Source organism: Atractosteus spatula, chromosome 1, assembly GCF_055471065.1.
Source record: "Atractosteus spatula isolate fAtrSpa1 chromosome 1, fAtrSpa1.hap1, whole genome shotgun sequence".
NCBI classification, from domain to species: Eukaryota; Metazoa; Chordata; class Actinopteri; order Semionotiformes; family Lepisosteidae; genus Atractosteus; species Atractosteus spatula.
This window is the reverse complement of record NC_142706.1, coordinates 59,901,307-59,923,893: the sequence shown is the minus strand read 5'-3', so window position 1 is coordinate 59,923,893 and position 22,587 is coordinate 59,901,307. Positions and strand designations below refer to the sequence as shown.

Below are 22,587 nucleotides of genomic sequence, written 5' to 3'. Positions count from 1 at the left end.
ATAGGAATTCGTGTCTATTCGCCCTGCGTTTAGAATGGGCGTTGTGTGTCTCCAGAGCCTCCTGTCAAATGTTGTAAGGATGTCCGCATAAATACACGTTCGCACAAAATACACTCTCTGACAAAATACACCCTCACACAATATAAACACTCTCACAAAATGCATCAGAATACACGCACAAAATACACACGCAAAATACACACACAAAATGCATCAAAATACTCTCACTCACAAAATACACTCGCACAATATAAACACTCTCACAAAATACATCAAAATACACCCTCGCACAACATACACACTCGCACAAAATCAGACCTCCTCTTCTTTAAGCTTTGACTGAAAACCCGCCAGCGTAATGGAAGCAATCACAGCCGCAGGAGGCAGAGGACTTGAGAGAGCCAATTAAGGATCGTTAATGCCTTTTAACGAATATAACAATTAGCCAGTGCCTGGGAAGGGTCCTTCAGTTCCCCGAGCAGGTGGCTTCTCGGCCAGGCACTGGGTTTCCGAAAGAGGCGTGTGGACCGAAGTCTCACAGCCATCCTGCGTGTGAAGGATCTGGGAACCACTGGAGCCCCTGCTCTACAGACCTGCAGTCAATAACATCTTGAAACTGGGGTGTGTGTGTGTGTGTGTGTTGAAGAGGGTGGTTTCTCAGTCGTGCATTTCCACCTCCCCTTTTATTATTATTCTTATTCCCCACAGAAACCCCGACTGCCCCCCCCACTTCACTCCAATTCCTCCTCCACGCCGTCTTTGGACGGACACATCATCGGAAGTTCAGGAACAATCCGGACGGCGCTTGCGGCAGCCAGGCTTGGACTCTCCGAGTCTCCGATCAGCTATCGCCTGCGCAGGAGTACGCCGCCTGATTTGCAGGACTTCAGACTCGGTCAGCTGGTTAGGTTTGGAGTTCCTATTTGTAGGGAAGACTAGACCCCCATTCTTCCGGGCCGGCCAGTGGATTCGTAGAGCAACAGCATGGAGACGGGGGAGCCGTCCGAGTGAGCTGTCCCGTGTCTACAGCCTGCTGGGAGCAGGGCCAGTGGCCGAGCCTGGATTCCCCTGCAGCTGGTTAAGGCTGCTCCTCCCCAAGAAACCCCAGCCGTTAGAGGGAATAAACTGCTGTATCCCGAGCCAGAGGAGGGCACAGGGGGCAGAACACTGCGACGCGGGAAGGGGGGAGAGTTCCTCTGCGGGGAAGATCGGACGAGAGGAGCCGGTTTAAAACGGTCCCAGAACAACACCGATGTCCTACTGCCTTTCTCTTCAGTCCGGGAGGGAAAAAGATTAAAAGCCACTGCTCCATACCGACGCTCCGGACCTTGGCCTGGCCCGACGGGTCCTACCACACCCAAGCCGGCTCTGCGGCTGCCCTTTGACCTTTGGCCGCCTTGCTCACTCTGCCTCTCCCTCCTTCCTCCGGCTTTGAGGAGCTGAGCTGCCGGCTCCCCCCCACCAGGCCGTGAGCCGGCGGGACCGCCCGGCCTGCCCCCCCGCACCTCCCGCCCCCCGCCCCCCCCAGGCAGACACCATTGCGGCGAAGGGCGAGGACGACTTCCTCACGCTGGCTGCGTCTCGGCTCAGCCGGCGGAAGCGGGTCATCGGCGCGGCGGTGGGCGTGGCCATGGTGCTGGTGCTGCTGGTGGCCATCCCGCTGCTGGTCCACAGCACCAAGGCGGGCGGGGCGGGGGGCGGCGGCACGCACTACGAGATGCTGGGCAGCTGCCGCATGGTGTGTGACCCCTACACCCCCCCGCAGGGCAGCCAGGAGCTGGCCGCCGTCTCGCCCCCTCCCTACCTGCCTGAGCCCGGCCGCGACCACACCGGCCGCCGGGGCAAGTCGGGGTTCAGGGGACCCCCTGGGCTGCCGGGTCCCCCCGGTCCCCGCGGCCCCCCGGGAGAGCCGGGCAAACCAGGACCCCCAGGGCCCCCGGGCCCGGGCCCAGGCGGGTACATCCCCTCCTTCTACAGCCCCAAGATCGCCTTTTACGCCGGCCTGCGCAAACAGCACGAGGGCAGCGAGGTGCTCAAGTTTGACGACGTCGTCACCAACGTGGGCAACTACTACGAGCCCACGACCGGCAAGTTCACCTGCCCGCTGCCTGGCATCTACTTCTTCACCTACCACGTCCTGATGAGGGGCGGCGACGGCACCAGCATGTGGGCCGACCTCAAGAAGAACGGACAGGTCAGGCGCGCCGTCTTGCCCGCGTGTCCGTGTCCGTCTCCGTCTCGGCGGTCCTGTGCTGCCCGGCTGCCCCTCGCTCCGCGCGTCAGGCCCCGTCAGTCCCCGTGTCGGGGGGGCAGTGCCGGCGAGCCCAGGGCGCGGTGTGTCACCCCGTGTGGCTGCGTGGGCACACGTGCACCCTCTGCACGCGGTATCTGTCCCCTGACAGCCTGACTCTCCGGCCTCTCACAGGTCTGGGCTTCCTGTGGCACGATCCCACGGGTGAGAGAAGACAGCAGTATTGGAGAATCGGGATCAGGATAGCCTTAGAGGGTGGGATATGGGAGTGAGGGGGAGACCGTGCTCAGGCAGTCACTCTTCTGCGATCTCCCAAAACAACAGTGAACACCCCGCCTCCCCTAGTCTCCCAGGAATGAGCAGTCTTCTGGCTTCTCCAGCAGGTCAGCATGGTTGATCATATATGATCACTTCAGGAGGAGGGAAAGGGACATTCCCGTAGGATTTAAAGCACGGTTCTTTTTCCAACTCCCTGTTTTAAACTGTTCCCTTTCCTGTCAGTGCTTCTGAAATGCATGGGTGTCACGCCCCTTGTCAAGTACTGCCCAGAGTGCTGCGCTGCCGGGTCTTGTGCTGCAGTGAAGAGAGTGTGGGGGGAGGAGAGGACGAGGCGGGTAGAGATGTGGACAGGGGGAGGGTGGACGGTAGTGGGAGAGGAACGGACAGGGGGTAGGATGGACAGGGGAGGGTGAGAGAGGTGGACAGGGGGTAGGATGGACGGGGGGTGAGAGGGATGGACAGGGGGTAGGATGGACAGGGGGGGAGAGCAATGGACAGGGGAGGGTGAGAGGGGTGGACAGGGGGTAGGATGGACAGGGGAGGGTGAGGGGGTGGACAGGGGGTAGGATGGACGGGGGGTGAGAGGAATGGACAGGGGAGGGTGAGGGGGTGGACAGGGGGTAGGATGGACAGGGGAGGGTGAGAGGGATGGACAGGGGAGGGTGAGAGGAATGGATAGGGGGTAGGATGGACGGAGGGGTGAGAGGGATGGACAGGGGAGGGTGAGAGGGGTGGACAGGGGGAAGGATGGACGGGGGGTGAGAGCAATGGATAGGGGAGGGTGAGAGGGGTGGACAGGGGGTAGGATGGACGGGGGTTTGAGAGGGGTGGACAGGGGGGTGAGAGGAATGGACAGGGGAGGGTGAGGGGGTGGACAGGGGGTAGGATGGACAGGGGAGGGTGAGAGGGGTGGACAGGGGGTAGGATGGACGGGGGTTTGAGAGGGGTGGACAGGGGGGTGAGAGGAATGGATAGGGGGTAGGATGGACGGAGGGGTGAGAGGGATGGACGGGGGAGGGTGAGAGGAATGGACAGGGGGTAGGATGGACGGGGGGTGAGAGGGGTGGACAGGGGGAAGGATGGACTGGGGTTTGAGAGGGGTGGACAGGGGGGTGAGAGGAATGGATGGTGAGAGGACGGACGAAAACGAAAACAGGTGGGAGACTGAGAAGAGAGGGGGCGAGGAGATGACAGAGCCAGAGAGCGGTCACCATGCTAATGGCTGTAAATGATGACTGTGGCTCTGCCCACCTCATTAAGGCTGGTTAACACACAGTGTGGTTAGAGCCCAGTACCCCCCACCTTCCCACACAGCCATCACAGACATCACAGCCGGTGGGGGGGCTCAGACCAGGAGAGAGCATCGGCACGGGCAGCAGCCCCCCCCCCCCCCCCACACACGCCCTCGTCACTGACAGGGGTCAGAGCCGTGTGGTGAGCCTCTGTGCTGAACACTCCTAATGAGGTGGGAAGAAGCCACAGACACATCAACTGTGTTTGAGAGAGAAGCGTGCAGGGACAGTATTTACAGAGAGCACAGAGGCAATTACTGCAGCTCGTGAGCGTCTGTAAATGGACACACACACAGAGCCCTGTCCCAGCCAGATGAACAGCTGAGCCTCAACACCAAGCATGAAAAGGAGGAGTCACAAACACAGCAGTAGGCAGCCTACATTGTTGGGAGAAGGCCTGATGGATCAAGTTTATTTTTGGGGGTGGGTGCAGGGGGGACAGTGCAGATTTGATCTGGAGAACGAGAAAGGGAGAGTGTGTGTGCACCGGGCGGAGGGTGGTTGTGCTGTTCTGGGCGACTGTGTATTGTCATTCCGGTCTTTTTTTGCCTGTTAAATCATTCATAGCTCTGTAGCCCCCCCCCCCCCCCCCCCCCCACACACACACACACACACACACACACTGTCTGCCCCTGTCCCTGCTGCCTCAGTGCACCCTCTTCATCTCCCTGCCTTTGTGCTGGGCTGCACATCGATTCCCCGTTAATTGTTTGCACCGTTGACTAAATTATTCAACCCAATTCAGGGCCATGCAACCTGCATTACAGGCCTGCATTAAAATTGAGATTGATGAGCGAGTTAATATTTTTTATACAAGCTCAGATGTTTTTCCAGCAGTTTTTAAATAAAAGGCCCGTAGCGCTATAACCCTGATAAGACCATTAGAAGACCTGCCGGAACCGCAGTTCCGGACCAGCAGCTTGATCCCGACTCTGCGGGACCCGCAGTTCCGGACCAGCAGCGGAATTCTGCCTCTGTTCAGTGCTGCGTATGTGTGTGTGTTTTAGGCCAGGCTGTGAGTCTGTGGCCTCGTTATTTTCCTTTAAATGAGCCCCTTGCCCGCAGACGCGCTGCAAGCTCTGTGCTGACCTGGGACAGAGAGTGCCAGTACGAGGAGTGGTCTGCTGGCTCCATAAATTACAGGAGATGCTGTTCTGCCAAGGGATCCCTGGGTGGGGAGTGCCTGCCCGTGATGCAGGATTACTCCTCCCGCTGGGAGCGATCCTGTCGCGAGGATGAGCTCGTGGCCCAGCCCAGACTCAAGCCAGTGACCCCTGGCCGCAGGGTTCTGCGTGTGCTGCGAGTGAGCCCCTCAGGGGCCCCTGGACAGCTTTGTCACGGCCCTGGCCCGCCTCTGTAGGACTATCGGGACTGGCCGTGCTGGGCATCAGCGGGATGAGCTGGTAAACGGGATGTTTATTGCCATGCCAGCAATGGAGGAGGAGCACACACACACACACCCCCTGTGGGCCCTTCACTCTCACTAGTTCTTGCCTTATTCAGTGCCAAGCGCTGAACTGACAGCCGAAGACGTCCGCTAAGGAATTGGATAGCCATTGTCCCGATCTAAATGTGAATCGTGGGAAAATTTGGGCTGACTCATTTCCGAGAGGCGCGCGCTGTCACTGACGGCTGCAGCTCATTGGAGAAGAAGCCAGCGCCTCCCTCCCCGGGCAGGTCGTGCACCATCCTCGCCCCCAGCCGCGGCTGCACAGACCCACTCCTCCTTCTCCCCGTTTGATCCCCAGAGACGCGTGGAGATTAAAGCTGCTCGTGTAGCTTCCTGGCGCTGATTAGAGTCGCCTGCACAGAGCAGGACAGCAACAAGGAGGAATTATAAATCCCCTTCCACAGCGGAGTCTCTGAGCACTGACAGGAGAAAATAATTATATGTGTGTGTGTGTGTGTGTTCACAGACAATACAGAGCAAACGAAAACAACACCACGACAGCGCTGTGGACAACAGGGAACTTGGAGTCAGCTCCTGCAGGGCCTGCTGTCGTTACATAGCGAGTCTAATTATTTAATTAACTGGAGAGCTGTGATGCTCCTCGCCAGGCTCCGAGGGTCTTTATAGGTCACTGTCCCTTTAATGAAGTGGGCGTTCTGGGTAATCAGCTGGAGAAGACCTCACCTGACTTACGAGGAAGAGGATGAGGTTAATTGTTTAATTGAGACGAAAGCCCGGCCCTCCCGCGGCGACGTCCTGCTTCTCAGCCACTGCGGCTCCCAGGACGAGCCGGGGGAATCCCTGAGGGAGCTCCCTGCTTCCGGGCAGGCAGGCGGCGTGGAAATCCGGCAGGAAAGGGCGCGCCCTCGGGCAGCAGGATGCTGGGAAGGCTCGGGGGTGCCGGTTGGGATAGACCAGGGAGAGAGGCGTGCCGGTGCTTATGGCAGCAGGCAGAGAGGGAGACACAGAGGGCACAGGGCGTTGTGAGGGTGGATAAGGCCGCCAGGACAGACGGGACAGGACAGGATGGGATGAGATGGGTCGCTAAACAGAGAGCAGAGAGAGTTTGATATCCGGAGCGCATGGGTTCTACGCTCGAGGCTCTGCCTGGCCCGGTTCTGATCCGAGCTTTTACCTGCCTCACAGGAGCAGTGCCTGAGGACCCTCCTGTTTGCTATAGTCTGTATTGGCATACTATCGTTAATGTTTACCCATGAGAAAAGCACTCCTGCTGTTCCACTCCACCCAGTGCTCCCAGCACTACGGGTCCAGTGGACTGGTGCCCCACCCTGAGGGTCCCCTTATTCCCACTCTGCTGAACAGAATACGGGCACAGAGCTACATGCTTGTTGTTGAAGAGCTTGAGAAAGGTTACATTCAGCCCATGCAGCTCATCGGGCTTCTTACAGCTCGTTGATCCAAGGCTCTCCTCCAGCTGTGTCTGGACAGACTCCAGGGCATCGCAATCAACAGCGTGTTCCACACTCCCACCACCCTCTGTGTAAAAATGTGCCCTGCACCATCAGTTTTAAATGCACTTCCCTTTGGACTACACTTGTCCCCCCTGCCTCGTGGTTTTCTGTGGATTGTGAAAAGGCCCCACTGGGTTGACTTGTCAGTAAATTTGGGAAATTTGAAGACCTCTCTCCAAGACTGAAATAATTCCGTTGTTGTAGCCTGTCCACAGTAAGACATTGCCTTAATCCCAGGAACGTATCTGATCACGCTTCTCTTGATATATTCTTGCATATCGTATAAATGAAGTCTTACCACGACCTTGCGCGTGTCCGTCCCCCCCTCTCCCATTGCAGCCCCGGGCACGCGGCAGCCGAGCCCCCCGCCGCCCCGCGGTGATGGTGCGCGCGTTCTCGGTCGGGCGCCGGGGACGTGGCTCTGTCCCGAGAGCGCTAACCTCGGGATAAAGGAAAGAAGCAAAGCGCGATCGGGCCCACGCAAGCCCCACGTCTAAACCTCAACCTAAACACGCCGAGGTCTCACGGCAGTACTGCGGCCGTACGTCACTGGTTGGGGTAGATTTCTGCAGGTCTGCGCACAAGTGAAGGTATAGCGGGGCCGGTGGGGCTCTGTTTTCCGCCCGCTCCACACCCTGCCTCTGCTGCTGAGCGGTCTGCACGCTGCCAGGGTCGCCGGGTTTCCTCCGGGCGCAGGGGCAGTTCTGTGAGCTCGAGTCCGCCGGGCCGGTCCGGCTCCTTCGCCACCAGTCAGTGGATTCAATGTGTAGGCGGCCTCGGGAGCGCTGCACTTCATTTCGCATCCCATGCGGTATATATATATAAAAAAAGACATTTCCGAGTTTCACCTTCTTACACATGAACCCGAGCAGCCTGCGCGCCTGCCTAATCGGAATTGACCGAGCTGCGTCTGGAAGCTCATTAGAAACCGAGCCAGTGTCCAATTGTCAGTGTCTGCTGTTCCTGCTCCTCGCCCACCTGTTGCCTTACAATTAATACTTGCTCGGTGTCTAAAACGGTTTCATGAGTCCCATTCCCTAAAATGGGCTGCCAAGCTTTAATCTTCTAGTCGTGCTATAAACGGGCATTTATTTGTGCATCGTGCGCAGGCGACGCCTCGCTCCTCCCCGCCACACGCAAGCACATCTAAAACCGAGAACGGGAGGAAGGTCTGTACACAAAGGGTGGTGGGAGTGTGGAACAAGATGCCCAGCCATGTTGTTTAGGCCGTCAGTTAACTAGAAGAAGCCAAAAGAGTTGGATGGGCAGAATGGCGCCTCTCGTCCGTTCTCTTTCTCACGTTCTGCAACAGTAACCATGTTTCTTCATACAGGCTACTTGCGCAAGGCGCATCCTCAGAAACCTTTCGTTTTGTTTCGTCTTCAAATGATCCTCCCTGTCAGTAAGGCGTCTTTTGCAGACCCGTCTTCTTTCAAGAAACGGCTGGAGGGAATCCGTGGAACAGTTAACTACTACCTGCCGAACGGGCCGGTATAGCCGAATGTCTTTCTCTTGCTTCTCGGGGCTCATGTGTGCGTGTGCGCGCACCCTGTGATGGCCCGGGGCCCTGTCCAGGGTGTGTGCGCGCACCCTGTGATGGCCCGGGGCCCTGTCCAGGGTGTGTGCGCGCACTGTGCGATGGCACCTCGTGCCCTGGCGTTCTGTAATTGATGGCTCCGGATTGATGACGGATGAATGCATTCGCATATAGATTGCCTGAAAATGCTGATCAGAGAAGGTACTGGAAATCGTTAAAGCTAAGGCCAGGAGCCCCTGCCTTATAGCTAGCCTGCGCTAAGCAAATTCCGAAGGTTATTCATAATTTAAAAAGTTGAAATGGGCTAATTATCAGGTTTTGTTACCATGTCTGACTGCACTGACAACGGTGACAGTAACTCCCCCGAGAGCTGGCTTTTAAATGCTTTACATAAATCAAAGCAGACCGATATTTATTTCGTTTATCTTAAAACTCCGTTCAACTAAATTGGCCAACCGACGTTTTTTCACTGATTTCAAAATAGGAAATAATTGCATTCTAAAGCATAGGAACCACAAAACAGTATCACACGCATCTTGTGCGCCGCGCTGGTTTCAGCAGTATTCCATCTGAACGGAATACGGAATACCCGGCATATCCTCGCGCGGTATGTGCGCGGCTCGCGGCCGGGGGAGGCTCCGGTGTGTGGAAGCGGCTCTGGCTCGCGGGGCCGAACCTGCGGGGACACGCATTCATCTAAAAACTTCTCATACAGGGAGAGATGAAAACAATTATTTACTCGTAAAAAACAAAACAAAAAACAACGAAACTCGCGCCCGGCAATAGCTTAAGAAAATTATGCGCTATATTATTCCATCGCTATTTTTCGATTTTCTAAAAATCGCGCAAGCATTTTGGTCAAGTTCGAAAAAAAAAATAAAATGATGCAGCATCAAGTAATAATGGACATATATTTAGATCGCATCAGTGTCGAGACCGGCGGCTTTCAACTCCGGGCCCTTTGTAAAATCCTGCGACAAGGTCCTCGACCTGGCTCTGGTACAGGCTTCCTGTATAGAGCCCGAATAAAATGTTCTCTTCCTTTACTTCTCGTTTTTAAACAGCTAGGATAGATTTTTTTTAATGCCGTTTATTGGGTGTGACAGTCCGCTTATTTGTCTTGTATTCGTATACGGTATCTTTCCTTGTGACAAGCGTCGTGGTCTGTGTTTCATTGTGTGGGGTGTCCTGCCCGGGCCGGTGAACAGCTGAGGCAGCCGCCGGCCCCGTGACGTCATCTCACCCGCCGGTCAGTCGGCCCGGGTTCGGAGCCGGGCTGAGGTCTCCGGGACCTGCACTGACGAGGGTTCTGGCAGTCCGGCAGTATCGGCGCTATACTGGCAGACATGTCAGGTCGGCTTCTTCACAATATCAAGAATCCATGCAGTTCAGCATAGAGCATTTGAAAATAAAACCGGGTTTATCGTTTGTCCGTGTGTGGACAATTATTTTGGACTTTTTTTTTACAGTGTTAGGATGAAACACGCTGGTAAACCGATTTCAAGTAACCAAAATATACACCTTTTAAAATAATAGAAATCTGATCCGTATTACAGAGAGGCGGAGAGAGACATTTGTTTCGTTAGCAGGTATGTACAGGACCGTAGATGGTACAAATTCCTCTCCTAGTGTGGTTATTCTTCTGCGTCGCTGTAACTTCTTGTTGATTTTCACGCGGTCTATTAATTTATTAGCCTATATATATTGCGACTTCTTTTTCCATCCCTCGGCGCCTGTCGCCAGTATATTTTCCAGGAAGTGTCATATTCGCGGAGGCTGGTGTAAATCTCCGAGCCTAAATCTCCCTTCTATCTGGAGCGTCACGCGCTGCTCTAACAGCCCGGCGAAAGGTCGCGCTCCCCCGCGCGAGGCGCGCGCTAAAACCGTCAGCTCGCGCTTGATAAAGAGCATCTTTCGCGTTAATAAATGCCCGACGGGGCAGGACTGGAGGACTAGAGTTTCGCCGGTCTTTTGTTTTACAGAGGTTAATATCTTCAAATGCAGCCTTTATCTTTATCGCACCCCTGCTCCCTCTCTCCGCGTATCGAAGAGAAAATAAAGAGACCAGTCACGGGCAGATCAAGTCAGAATTACAGCGATGATATTATTAATACGAATTTATCACCAACGACGTTGTCTTATTCTTAGCGGAGGGCGGTATTCAAGAGTTACAGTTCTTTAGAATAAATATACCATGGTAATATATCAAGGGAAATTGCTCTTCAACGAATGACGAGAACATGTGCGATGTGCGCGCGAGATTTGTTCCTGTTTAGAATTTAAAAAAATCGAAGAAGTCAAAGATCGACTCTTTAACGAAATTAAAACAACCTTTAACCTCTACTTCACCTGCGAATAGAATTTAAAGGCCGACAAATAGTGGGGAAACTATTTGCGCCCCAGCACCGGGGTGCGAGTCGTGTGGAGTCTGTGGCGCAGACGTAAAGCGTGCCGCTCGCGCCCTGGGCGGCTCGGGCCCGCGAGATCAGGGCGGTGCTGTTCTCGCGCTTCGCTCCGGGTCCGCACGGCTTCTTGGGGCGTCTTTAACGGATAACGTGTTCTGAAATCAATTAATCAATTAATTCTTTCAATTATGTTGTCTCATTAAGAGCTGGAGTGGAAGGAGAGCCCGAAGCCATTGAGCGGGGGGAGATTCTGTCTTGTTTAATTTGTCGTTTCACTCTTACAATCGATAACAATGGCAGCTGCACAATGGGTCTCAAAACGCTTTCTCGCCAGGTCGAGCTGTACAACGCCATCTGCGCCACCGCGACGTCTTCAGAGGTGATTCGTGGTGAATCCAGGATCGCATTTGCTCAGGGAATACAGTACCGACGAGAGCGGGACGGGCGGTCTGTTTCGTTACAGTGCGACGTGTTAACCGTCTGCTGGAGTCAGTAGAACCGGCCTGAGGGGCGAAGGGTATTTCTTGATCTTTTTGTCTCGGTTTAAGAAAGAAATTAGCCTCGATTGGATTTTTTTCTTCGGGGGGGGGGGAGCGAAGATACCGATGAGGCTGGAGACGAAACGGGAAAGTCAAACGACGAGTCTTCTGTTGATCCCCGAAACGCACAGTATTTCGGGGTGGGAGCCCTTGCCGGTTTTGAGACGGGGGAAACGGGAGGGGAGCCGGAGCGATCCCGAGGCAGGAAGGGGGATTCCTGCAGCTGTGGCCCGCTCGCGCAGCTGTGGGCTCCAGCGCAATTAGCTCATTAGGATTTAACACGCGCGCGCCCTGCTGTCGCGCGGAAGTGTCGGGGCAGCATATACAAGGATGCCAATTAGCGGCGGCCCGCGTTGTTAGGATATTGCTTGTCGTGCACAATTGTGCCGTGGCCCCTCCGAGGGAAACAGACGAGAGAGGGAGAGATCTGTTTTATAAGCGCGCAATTACCAACACCGCCACCTCCCCAAACCCCTAGTGCTTTCTCTCTCATTCTTTCTCCTCTCCCGACCCCTGGTTTCCCCGCAGGTACGTTCAAGAGCGACTTTTTCAATTGTCTCCGCTCCAAGAGCTCTGTATATCACAGTGAATGAATCCTGTCAGTTTTATTACCAGAACAGCAAGGCACCGCAAAAAAGAGCCGTGTTCATCCCTTTATATCTCCCCTCTCTCACGAAATAGCTGCGCTTGATCAGTTTGTTATCCTGTACGGATACAGCCCCCTCCTCCCCTGTCTCCCCTGCGCTTGTCTGTCTCACTCGCTACACATCTCTCCGCCTGCACTGTAGCGGAGACGAGCTGGGCAGCTGCTACCCCGTCTCCCCCCCCCCTCTCTCAGTTAATGGTGCCCCAGTAATGAAAAGCCGAAGAACACAAACGCTGCCGGCCAGTTCCCAGGGGCTCCCGGCCAGCTCGGCGTTTCCGCCAGCAGACAGGAGCTCGCTCCCGTGTCGATATCCATCTCCATCGCCGCTGACAATACTCCTAATTTGGCATTCCTCTCTCCTTCTCTCTCGCCTCCCCCAGTCTCCCCAGCCCGTGCTGGCTGTGGTTCTGGACTGGACTGGACAGCGCGAGGAACTCATCCCGCCAAATCCACCTCGCTCGCTTTATTCCCGCGCGCCGCCGGCAGCCGTCGTGACGGCTCGAGACGAATGACAACGGCAAAACCGATAAATCGATCGGTGTCAAATCCGTGTTGAAAACAGCTCCATCCGCTGTTGAAAAGGGTCTGATGTTGAAAACAGTCGACGCCGCGGCGTGTTTGTTTCTGTCTGAACACTGGTAAAACACCCCCATATCGCGTTAGAAATATAAACGCAAAAATCCATGAATAATTTATCAGCTAATTAACTAAGATAATTTCGTGTCATTAAGGAAATCAGGCTGAAAAATGTTAAGAACTAAGAAAACAAATACTAGATTCAGGCGTCTGGGAGGCGAGAAAGCTTTCAGAAATTTCTAAAGAATTATGTAATGAGGGGATCCTATCCAGAGAACTGGGCGCTGAGAAAGGACTGACCCGGGACAGGTCTCAACTCCTTTTTGGTTTGTACAGGACCCAGAAGACCCTTTCTGCCTAACCTTGTCTTGAACTCATCTGCTACTCGTCGCTTGGGCAGCATGGTGACGCAGAGGTGGGGCTCTGAGACCCATCTGTGTGGAGCTTGCATGTTCTTACCTGGGCTTCAGTTTCCTCCCACAGTCCAGAGACGTGCTGGCGGGTTAACTGGCTTCAGGGAAAATGGGCCCTGTTGTGTGTGAGTGTGTGTCTGTGTCTGTGTGTGTGTCTGTGTGTCTGTGTGTCTGTGTGTCTGTGTGTCTGTGTGTGTCTGTGTCTGTGTCTGTGTCTGTATCTGCCCTGTGATGAACTGGAGTCCTGTCCAGGGTGCACCCTCTATGAGCCCATTGCTTGCTGGGACAGGCTCTGGCTCCCCCTCGGTCTTCTACTGGTTAGAAAGTGATGATGATGAAGATGATGACTGCATGAAACATCAGACACCTGCAGACTCCAGGGTTCCCCGCTGGGTTCTGTCCGATAGGAGAGGTTTGACGTGGCTATGGGACTACAGCAAGTGAGACCCAGGGTAGTGGTAGTAGAGGTCAGCTTTGTTGTGGACAGTCCACAAGTGGTCAGGGATGTTAGGAATATTCCGTGGTGCACACTGAATAACAGATGCAAGAAAGAGCATTAATGGCATCCACACACCATATACAAAATACAATTCAGTGCTACTGTACAGTATAATGGAGATAATAATCCATTCAATTGACTTAGGACTGTTTCTATAAACCACTATCTTAACTGGGTATTGACGACAGTGCTTTCATTAAAATCAGTGACACCCAAAGTGGAAAAAAAAACAGGCTATCAATAAATACGCTATCAATAATTCAGGAATAAATTCAGGAAATGTTTTTTTTAATCCCTGGGACACCTCCGTGAATCCAAGCGTAGGGCAGGAATGTTAACGGAGCCCCACCTTGAGATCCATCCTGGAATCGAACCCAGTTTTCATAACAGAGGTGGAAAACAGTCCAGGTTGGGATGTCAATAGCAGGAACTCCCAGATCCCACTCGCTCCAGCGTGCGTCAGAGCTCAGTACGTGGAAGTGCGCGGCGCCCCCGTCCTGAACAGGCAGGCAGATGGGACACCTCAAGCAAACGCCAGCTCGTAGGCCCCTGCGACCGGCCGCGGCGAGCAATCGGCTGCCGCCCCGCGCCGTGGCCCCCTGGGAGCCGGCACAGCGCCGCGTTAATCAATCTGCTTTACAGCAACAGGGGGGACGCGCTTCAGAGCCGTGTTCGCCGCCACGCTCAATGTCTCCGGAACGCCTTCCGTGACCTGCATCTCATTTACAGCTCGCCTGCCTGCCGGCCGGGTGGGTGGGTGGGTGGGTCTGCATCTTGTTTCTAGGGAGGAGGCAAGGGGCCAGGCCCTGAGAGCTCGGGGGTGATGTGGCGGGTCTCTCTCTCTTTCTCTCTCTCTCTCTCTCTCTCTCTCTCGCGGGGGGGCACGTTTCTCAGCTATGTGCCTGGTGCCATGATCAAGGTGGACAGGGGACAGTTTTTGTTTAGCACTGCTGGAGAGGGTCATGAATTGGGCTGGGGTCCTGCTCAGGGCATGGGCAGGGTTTAGCACTGCTGGAGAGGGTCATTGGCTGGGCTGGGGTCCAGCTCAGGGGACAGACGTGGTTTAGCACTGCTGGAGAGGGTCATTGGCTGGGCTGGGGTCCAGCTCAGGGGACAGACGTGGTTTAGCACTGCTGGAGAGGGTCATTGACTGGGCTGGGGTCCAGCTCAGGGGACAGACGTGGTTTAGCACTGCTGGAGAGGGTCATTGGCTGGGCTGGGGTCCAGCTCAGGGGACAGACGTGGTTTAGCACTGCTGGAGAGGGTCATTGACTGGGCTGGGGTCCAGCTCAGGGGACAGACGTGGTTTAGCACTGCTGGAGAGGGTCATTGGCTGGGCTGGGGTCCAGCTCAGGGGACAGACGTGGTTTAGCACTGCTGGAGAGGGTCATTGGCTGGGCTGGGGTCCAGCTCAGGGGACAGACGTGGTTTAGCACTGCTGGAGAGGGTCATTGGCTGGGCTGGGGTCCAGCTCAGGGGACAGACGTGGTTTAGCACTGCTGGAGAGGGTCATTGGCTGGGCTGGGGTCCAGCTCAGGGGACAGACGTGGTTTAGCACTGCTGGAGAGGGTCATTGGCTGGGCTGGGGTCCAGCTCAGGGGACAGACGTGGTTTAGCACTGCTGGAGAGGGTCATTGGCTGGGCTGGGGTCCAGCTCAGGGGACAGACGTGGTTTAGCACTGCTGGAGAGGGTCATTGACTGGGCTGGGGTCCAGCTCAGGGGACAGACGTGGTTTAGCACTGCTGGAGAGGGTCATGAATTGGGCTGGGGTCCAGCTCAGGGCATGGGCAGGGTTTACCAGGTGCAGAGAAGTGACCAAGAGGAATGAGCAGGAGACACCTGACCTAATGTGTGTTGTTGCGTATCGCTCTCTGAATGTGTCCCCCCCCAGGCCTGTGTGTGTTTGTGCATCTGTGTGCGTGTCTGAGTCTCTGTACGTGTGCTTATCTCTGAGTCTCTGTGTGTGTGTGCATGTGTCTCTGTGTGTACATGTGCTTGTCTCTGAGTGTCTGTGTCTGAGGTTGTGTGTATGTGCAAGTGTGTCTCTGTGTGTATGTGTGCTTGTCTCTGAGTCTCTGTGTTGTGTGTCTAAGTGTGTGTCTCAGTCTCTGTGCCCATGTGCGTGTATGTCCTTATGTGTGTGGCTCTGTGTACAGAGTATGTGTGTGTCTGTGTGTGTCCGTGAGTGTGTTTTGTGCCTGATTAAGACTGCTCCGCACTCTCCTTGGAAAGAGCCCCGAGCTCTTCAGTAGGTCACTCGCGCTCTGTGGCTCAATGGTATGTAAATGTGCTGTCCTGCCTTACTCCATCTCCCTGCTCAATATTATGTAAATCACACCCTTACTTGACTGGAACTCAACAGGTCAATATCGTAAAAAAAAGCAGGTTTCTCTCCAAGACACCAGCCTGCCTCCCCACCCCCTCCCCTGCCTCGCAACAGGTCAGGGAGCCGGGGAAAAGCAATCTCCACCCCCCGCCATTGATCCAGGAGACCCAGCGCTGTTCCCAGCTGGGGCCGGGGTCAGGGGTCGGCAGTAAACTCATTCGTTTACACAGGCCAGCCCTGTCAGGCACGCCGCTGTCAATAGGAATGTCATTACGGGCCAGTCCGGGAGGAAATAATGAGCAGGGAGGGAGGGAGCGAGGGAGCAGGCGGGGAAGACGAGGAGAGGGGAAGGAGCGAGCACATAGACAGAGCAATCAGCAGTGCCCCTCCCCAGCCCTGGACAACTGCGGGGAAGAACATTTCTTTCCAGGCCTTTCACGAATTAATTGACCCTTTAATTGGACTTAATTGGCTTGACCTTCGTCCATTTAATGGCCAAGAGACTTGTGCGCCCTGCCCGTGGCTCTCCAGGAGCCGGGTGAGGGTGGGAACCGGAGGAAGGGGGGTGGCGAGGGTGTCCCCAGAATGCACCATTCTTGACTGGCTAGGGCTCAGAGCTCACTGTGCCTACACCATGACTGCCCTGAGCACCTTCCTCCAGCCTCCAAGACACAGCAATACCTCCTAAACCCAAAACGAGCGCAAGTTATTAACCCTGAAGTATCCTTTAATAACGCGTTTAGATACGAGAGCTATCTGTCAACACGCGTGCGATCAGTCCATGGGGAGAGGTCTCTTCCCACGGGGGGATTAACACCCCACCAATATTCTGCTCGTCCGTTACAGGTCATGAAGCATGGAGTAATTGGAAGCTGCAGCCCCTTCACTAAAGTGTTGCCAAATAGTTTGGGTAACAGTGCAGATTAGCACCATGTACAGCCGCTCACCGCAGTGTTATTCCTGAAGCACAGCTTGTTGAGTGCCAATAAAAGCCTAATAATATTAATTAGTTACATTAGTCATTACCAGTGAAAGGTAATGCGCCCCCACTGTGCGGAGCTGCCTGTCGTGTGACAGGAGTCGCTTGCCTCAAGAGTGACGTCTGCCCTCCTCCATGGTTCTCAAAGGCCCTGAGGGCCAGGAGGGGCAGAACTAAATTTGCATGATCCAGCTCACGCTGAGGCCCAATTAAGGAGCGAGAGGCGCTCCAGGGCTGTCGGCCTTGCTCTCCTGTCACTGCCCCTGACGGATCGCGAAGGGAGAAAGGTTGCGACCGGAGGGATTTACGGCAAGAGAGGGAGAGGGGGGCAGCAGCAGGGTGGGGGGGGTGGGGGTTGACAGTTAGGAATTTGGGTAGCGGTAGTTGCCGTTGACGACACACTGCGAAATGGCAGCCGCACTCCAGGACAAATAAGTCATAAATGTACCATCTCTCCTCACCCCGGAGCACCCCCCTCCCCAGCCCCTGCAATTAACATTTAAAAAGCTATAATTTAGCAATAGCGCTTAATCAGACAAGGAGGATTTACAGCCCCGGGAGTGTGAGGTGAGCCGTCTCCCGGAGAGCGAGGGGGCGGACGTGACCGGAGACGGGGAGAGGCTGGGATACAGGGAAACAGGACGCCCGGAGACGGGGAGTGATGGGAGAGAGCAGGAGCTTCACCAGGGAAGAGGAGAGAAGGGGCTCCTCTGAATCACTCCTGTCTCTCTCTCTCTCAGTCCCCCGGTCTGTCCCTCTCTGTCTCCATCTCTCCCACCCCCCTCACTCGCTCCGACTCCCAGGCAGTCCCTGTCTCTTGCTCTTCCTGTCCCTGATCGCCTCCTCCTCCTCCTCCCTCTCTCCCGGCGCAGGTGCGGGCCAGCGCCATCGCGCAGGACGCCGACCAGAACTACGACTACGCCTCCAACAGCGTCATCCTGCACCTGGACGTGGGGGATGAGGTCTGCGTCCAGCTGGACGGGGGCAAGGTCCATGGGGGCAACACCAACAAGTACAGCACCTTCTCCGGCTTCCTCATCTACCCCGACTGAGAGCCCGCCCCCTGCTGGAGCCCCGGGGCAGGGCAGGGCAGGGCAGGGCAGACAGGCACCGGGCCGGGCGGGGGCTGGGGAGGGGGCCCGGGCACCGACCCCGCCTGAGCTGGCATTGCGGCGCTCAGCTGACATGTTTGAACTCTCCGGAAATAGTGTTTGCAGTCTGTAATCTCTCAATTCTCCCCTGTGTTTATTTTATAAAGTTCACTCATAGAGCGGAGTTAAAATGACCTTCAAATCGGACATTTTTTTTTTTGCCTTTCCGTTCTGTTAAAGGCACAATCACATCCATTAAGAAAACAATCCGTCATGAGCACAGACGTGCACACACCGGGGCTGGGATGAATTAGTCTCGGCTCTTCTGTGGACTCATTTGACCTGAAGTGAGGCCGTTTACTGTCCGGCGTAAGTAAATGCTGCCAGCCCTGCGGGCTCCAATACTAGTACTAACTCTCCGGCTCGGCGGAGTCAATGATTTCCGATATGTACCGCGATATGTCCCCTTAACCAGCAGGGACGTGTTTAACTAATCGTATCGACCTCTGTGCACCTCAAGCGCGCCGCGCCGGGACAGTACTACAGTGTATTGATCTGCACAGAGAGTCTGTCGGTCTACCTGACCGCCAGGTGGCCGGTCGATCGGACCGCCGGGATCGAAAGCTCCTTCACCCCCGGACACGATGCGCGCCACCGGTGACCGACTGCAAACAGTAATTTCTCGGTTTGCTCGGGGTGACCCACGGCGCAACCGTGAAAGATTTTATTTTTAACAAGTCGTGAGTTCGTCGGTCTTGAATTATTAGCAACCTGCATATATGTATATATCCTGTCTGTCGCGGCTGGGGACTTGTCTGTATCCTCCCTCCCTCCTCACAAGAAGCAAGCCGGTTATCTTTCACAGCCGAGACGGAGAGAGCGTTTCAGTTTGTACCGTAAGGAATGTGCTCGTTCTACCAGTCTTGTCGTCGTCGTGGTTTTACCTTACAGCGGAACTAGCAAAAGTCAAAAGAGCCTTTTTTTAATTCCCCGCTCGCTGTGAGAGAGTGTGTGTACTGTAGTTCTGTGTGAGGCCCAGGGTACGTCGCTTAAGCGTGTCGATATGTACTGTACGCGCAAGCTGCGGTTCGGAGAGGCGCGTCTCGACAGCCCGGCTCCCGCCCTCACAGAGACACAGTACAGTACTTGGTGACAGAACCTCTGCTGCCGGGCCGGCCCGGGCCGGGCCAGGCTCTTTCCGGGTCACGGTCGGGATTTCCCTGGCCTGCTGTCAAAGCGCTTTGCTCCGGCGCCCCCCGTCGCTTGCCGCCCTGTGCTCCGTTCAGAGCCCCGAAACTGTGCTGACACGAAAGACATTTTACTGTCCCCTCTGTTTCTCGCGCAGTCATGGGGTACCTGTCTGTGTGGAGTCTGCATGCCCCCCCCCCCCCATTCCGCGTGGGTTTCCTCCCAGCTTCCAAAGACACGCTGGCTATAATCAGTGTTTCTAACCTGTCCCTGTGAGTGACTGTGCCCTGCGACACACTGCCGCCCAGCCCGGGGTACAATCCCGCTTTGCGCTCTGTGTTTAAACGGCTCCGGGAGCCAGCGGCACCCTGATATTTAACGGCTTCTCTCACACTGGTCTTGTCTCAACACCTGCTGTAAATAATTCGAGGAAACGCTGCTCTGGATCAAAGAAGAAGCGCCGTGTGATGGTAGTTTCGCTGTGGTAAGTCTGCACAGCCGGCTGTTCGCGCTGTATTCACGCTGTGTACCTGGCCCGGCGTCCAGAACGGCTCGAGGAGCGGTCATCTGGGCTCACTGACAGCTCTTCTACAGAACCAGTCTGGAAGGTTAATAGGCGACTGACTGGGTGATGGAACGGGAGTCTACGTGCGCGATCACGCACGATCACGCCGCTACTGGGACAGCGCACGCAGGGTCTCCCGAATGCTCCCGCACAAGACGTCCTTGACCTGCTGGGCCTTCGCAGAGTAAAGTGGCTGGGCAGCGCCACCCAGAGGACAGTGAAGAGATAACGGAATCCTTGGCTCGGAGGGACAGATCCACGAGCTAAAGGTTACAGCTGGGGTGTGAGAGCACGGGTAGGGGGCGTGGGCTCGGCCACAGAAACACAATAGGATCCGTTAGCTGTGTTTGCAGTGTGGGTTTGTCCAGGCGTTTGGAACGGGCGTCAAAGTGGAAACACGTCACGCTGACGGGGACGGACACAGCAGGGCTGGAGAGCTTCTGCGTGTGCGCCCCATCCCCAGCGTGTCACTCCGAGGGCGTGTCCGCCCACACATCTGTAAAAAAGAACTGGGATGCGTGGACCGTGGGTGGGATTCTGTTGCCAACGGAACGATCTCACTGATCTCAGTGTGTTCCGGCGGCTGCGTCATAGTGCGATTGGCGTCATAGTGCGGTGATGTCACTGCCGCGAGAGCCGCTTGTGATGTGCTTTCAGGGCTTAACACAACATAGTGATCAGAGCGATATGTGACAGTACACTCGGGGAGTTTTAATGATATTGGCTCCGTATGTCTAGGTCATTTCTCTCTGTGGTTTCCAGAATTCATGAAAGAGAAGGCTGTGATAAAGGGTTTGAGTCTGGAGCCCAGTCTCGGAGTGAAGTAGATAGCCCTGCATGTTCTGTGTTCTCCAGCTCTTTCGTAAACGGCAACAATGAGAAAATAACTTCTGAAATCGTAATGCAAATGAGCTGGTTTCTTCTTTTTGTGTTTAACTGACCATGGAGTGGGTCTGCTCCCACGCTGAAGAGGCGTCTAACCAGGCCGCTCGGGCAGCCTGGGGTCCAGACCTCTGCAGCCGGGCAGCTCCGAGCAGCTCCAACGAGAGGGAATCGGGCCGGTGGGGAGTTTTCTCTCGGGGGTTCTGACCTCAGTGTGTGTCTTGAGCGAGACGGAAGGGCTCCACACGCCTGGTGGAGAAATCTGAGAGCTTGAGCCACGTGAGAAATCTTCTTCGTTGCTTGAATGACGTGTTCTGTCATTTCTCTTATTGTAAAATACTGCATTGAGATCTCTGTTTCACCTGTAACAGTGTATGATAGCTATTTAAGGTGATGTTTATTATTAATGGTATGGATTGATTGATGTTACTGTGCCACACGAGCAGTGTGTGTGTATCCAAGAAATTTATCTGCCTTATTCTGAATGATATCTCAAGAATAAACCTCGTTATAACAGCATTGCTTCCCATCTTGCCTCTGTGGTCTGTGTTCAAATCACGTGTCCACACTGCCTCTCTCTCTCCTAGTCCCTCAGCCCCAACCACTAGTCCACACTGCCTCCCTCAGCCCCAACCACTAGTCCACACTGCCTCCCTCTCTCTCTCCCAGTGTCTCAGCTCTAACCACTAGCCCACACTGCCTCCCTCTCTCTCTCCCAGTGTCTCAGCTCTGACCACTAGCCCACACTGCCTCTCTTTCACAGTGCCTCAGCTCTGACCACTAGCCCACACTGCCTCTCTCTCCCAGTGACTCAGTTCTGACCACTAGTCCACACTGCCTCTCTCTCCCAGTGTCTCAGCTCTAACCACTAGCCCACACTGCCTCCTTCTCTCTCTCACAGTGCCTCAGCTCTAACCACTAGCCCATACTGCCTCCCTCTCTCTCTCCCAGTGCCTCAGCTCTAACCACTAGCCCACACTGCCTCCTTCTCTCTCTCACAGTGCCTCAGCTCTGACCACTAGTCCACACTGCCTCCTTCTCTCTCCCTCAGCTCTAATCAAAATCTCTAGCTATCTGTTCCTCTGGTTTATTATCACACACAAACGACTGACCTAACAAGTCACTTGGGGCTGTATTTATAAAGCATTTACCACCGTGCTAGCATAATGCTTGTTACATCCTGATGCGGAAACAACACAATTTGAGTTGTAAAATGTCACACAGATCTTTCAGGATGCAAATTTCCGAGTCCCTACGGGCAGTTTATATGGCTCTTTTTGATTCTTTAATATTAGGATTTCCAATAAAAAAACTGTGGAGGGATATTAATAATGAATATGGCCCTATCTGCACAACATTACCTGTGGCCACATACATATAGAGCTACTGCAGGTTTTTAGCATCACCTATTTAATTGCTCTTCTATTTTTTTTGGAAAAGGTACATTTTCAGTTCATTTTTGATCAGATTTTTTTTTTAAAAGAGAGTAATATGTCTTTTGCCAAAGGCAGCTTACAGTTCAGAACTTTCTTTCACTTCTGCCAGGGGGTAAAAGTGCACAGTCTCTGGCCTGAAGTGATCCCTTCGGAGGCGCTCTGCAGTAATTAACGCCGCCGTTCGTTAGCGCAGGCTAGTGCTGCCGCTGCTGTTCTGCACATCTGTGCGACTGTTCTTTACACGGGAGCCGAATAATCGCCCCTCCTGCGACGAGAGGAGGAGGCCAGCTTTCTTGTTCCTCACCCTGCGCGGGGAAAGGGAGAGAGAGGAAAAGAAGGGGGCAATTAAAAGGGATGCTAATGACACATCTCGGGGAAAGGCTTTGTGAGCCCCTCTCCTTCGGGACCGAGCGGGATCCGCGCGGCTCTGTCTGCCTCTGCCTCTCTCCCCGGCGCTGTGCAGTGCGGTTGAAAGTTAATTGGTTTGGGCCGCGCGCCAGTGCGGCTGGCGAGGGGGAGCGGTGAGCCTATTAGCGAGTCCCCCCGGCGGAGGGCAAGCACGCAGGATCACAGGCCCACAAATAGGGGGATTAAAATAATCAATGGGCCTCGCTTACAGCCGACAGGCAGGAAGACTAATTGGGCAACAGGCGAGTCTGCAGCCCTCGCTGGACCATCATATATTTATAATAATTCTATATATATACTGCATATCTGTATAGAGAAGCGCAGTGGCGCAGTGGTCAGCATTGCTGCCTCA

The 22,587-nt window shown here is 54.8% G+C and overlaps 1 protein-coding gene across 1 annotated transcript; it reads left to right on the top strand.

The window, feature by feature from the left end:
• Positions 1–1,624: 1,624 nt before the first annotated feature.
• c1ql4b (complement C1q like 4b) lies at positions 1,625–17,770 on the top strand. Its single transcript, XM_088915375.1, has 2 exons — positions 1,625–2,194; positions 17,538–17,770. The coding sequence occupies exons 1-2, from the start codon at positions 1,631–1,633 to the stop codon at positions 17,715–17,717; spliced, it is 744 nt and encodes a 247-aa protein (XP_088771501.1). The 5' UTR covers positions 1,625–1,630; the 3' UTR covers positions 17,718–17,770.
• Positions 17,771–22,587: the final 4,817 nt, after the last annotated feature.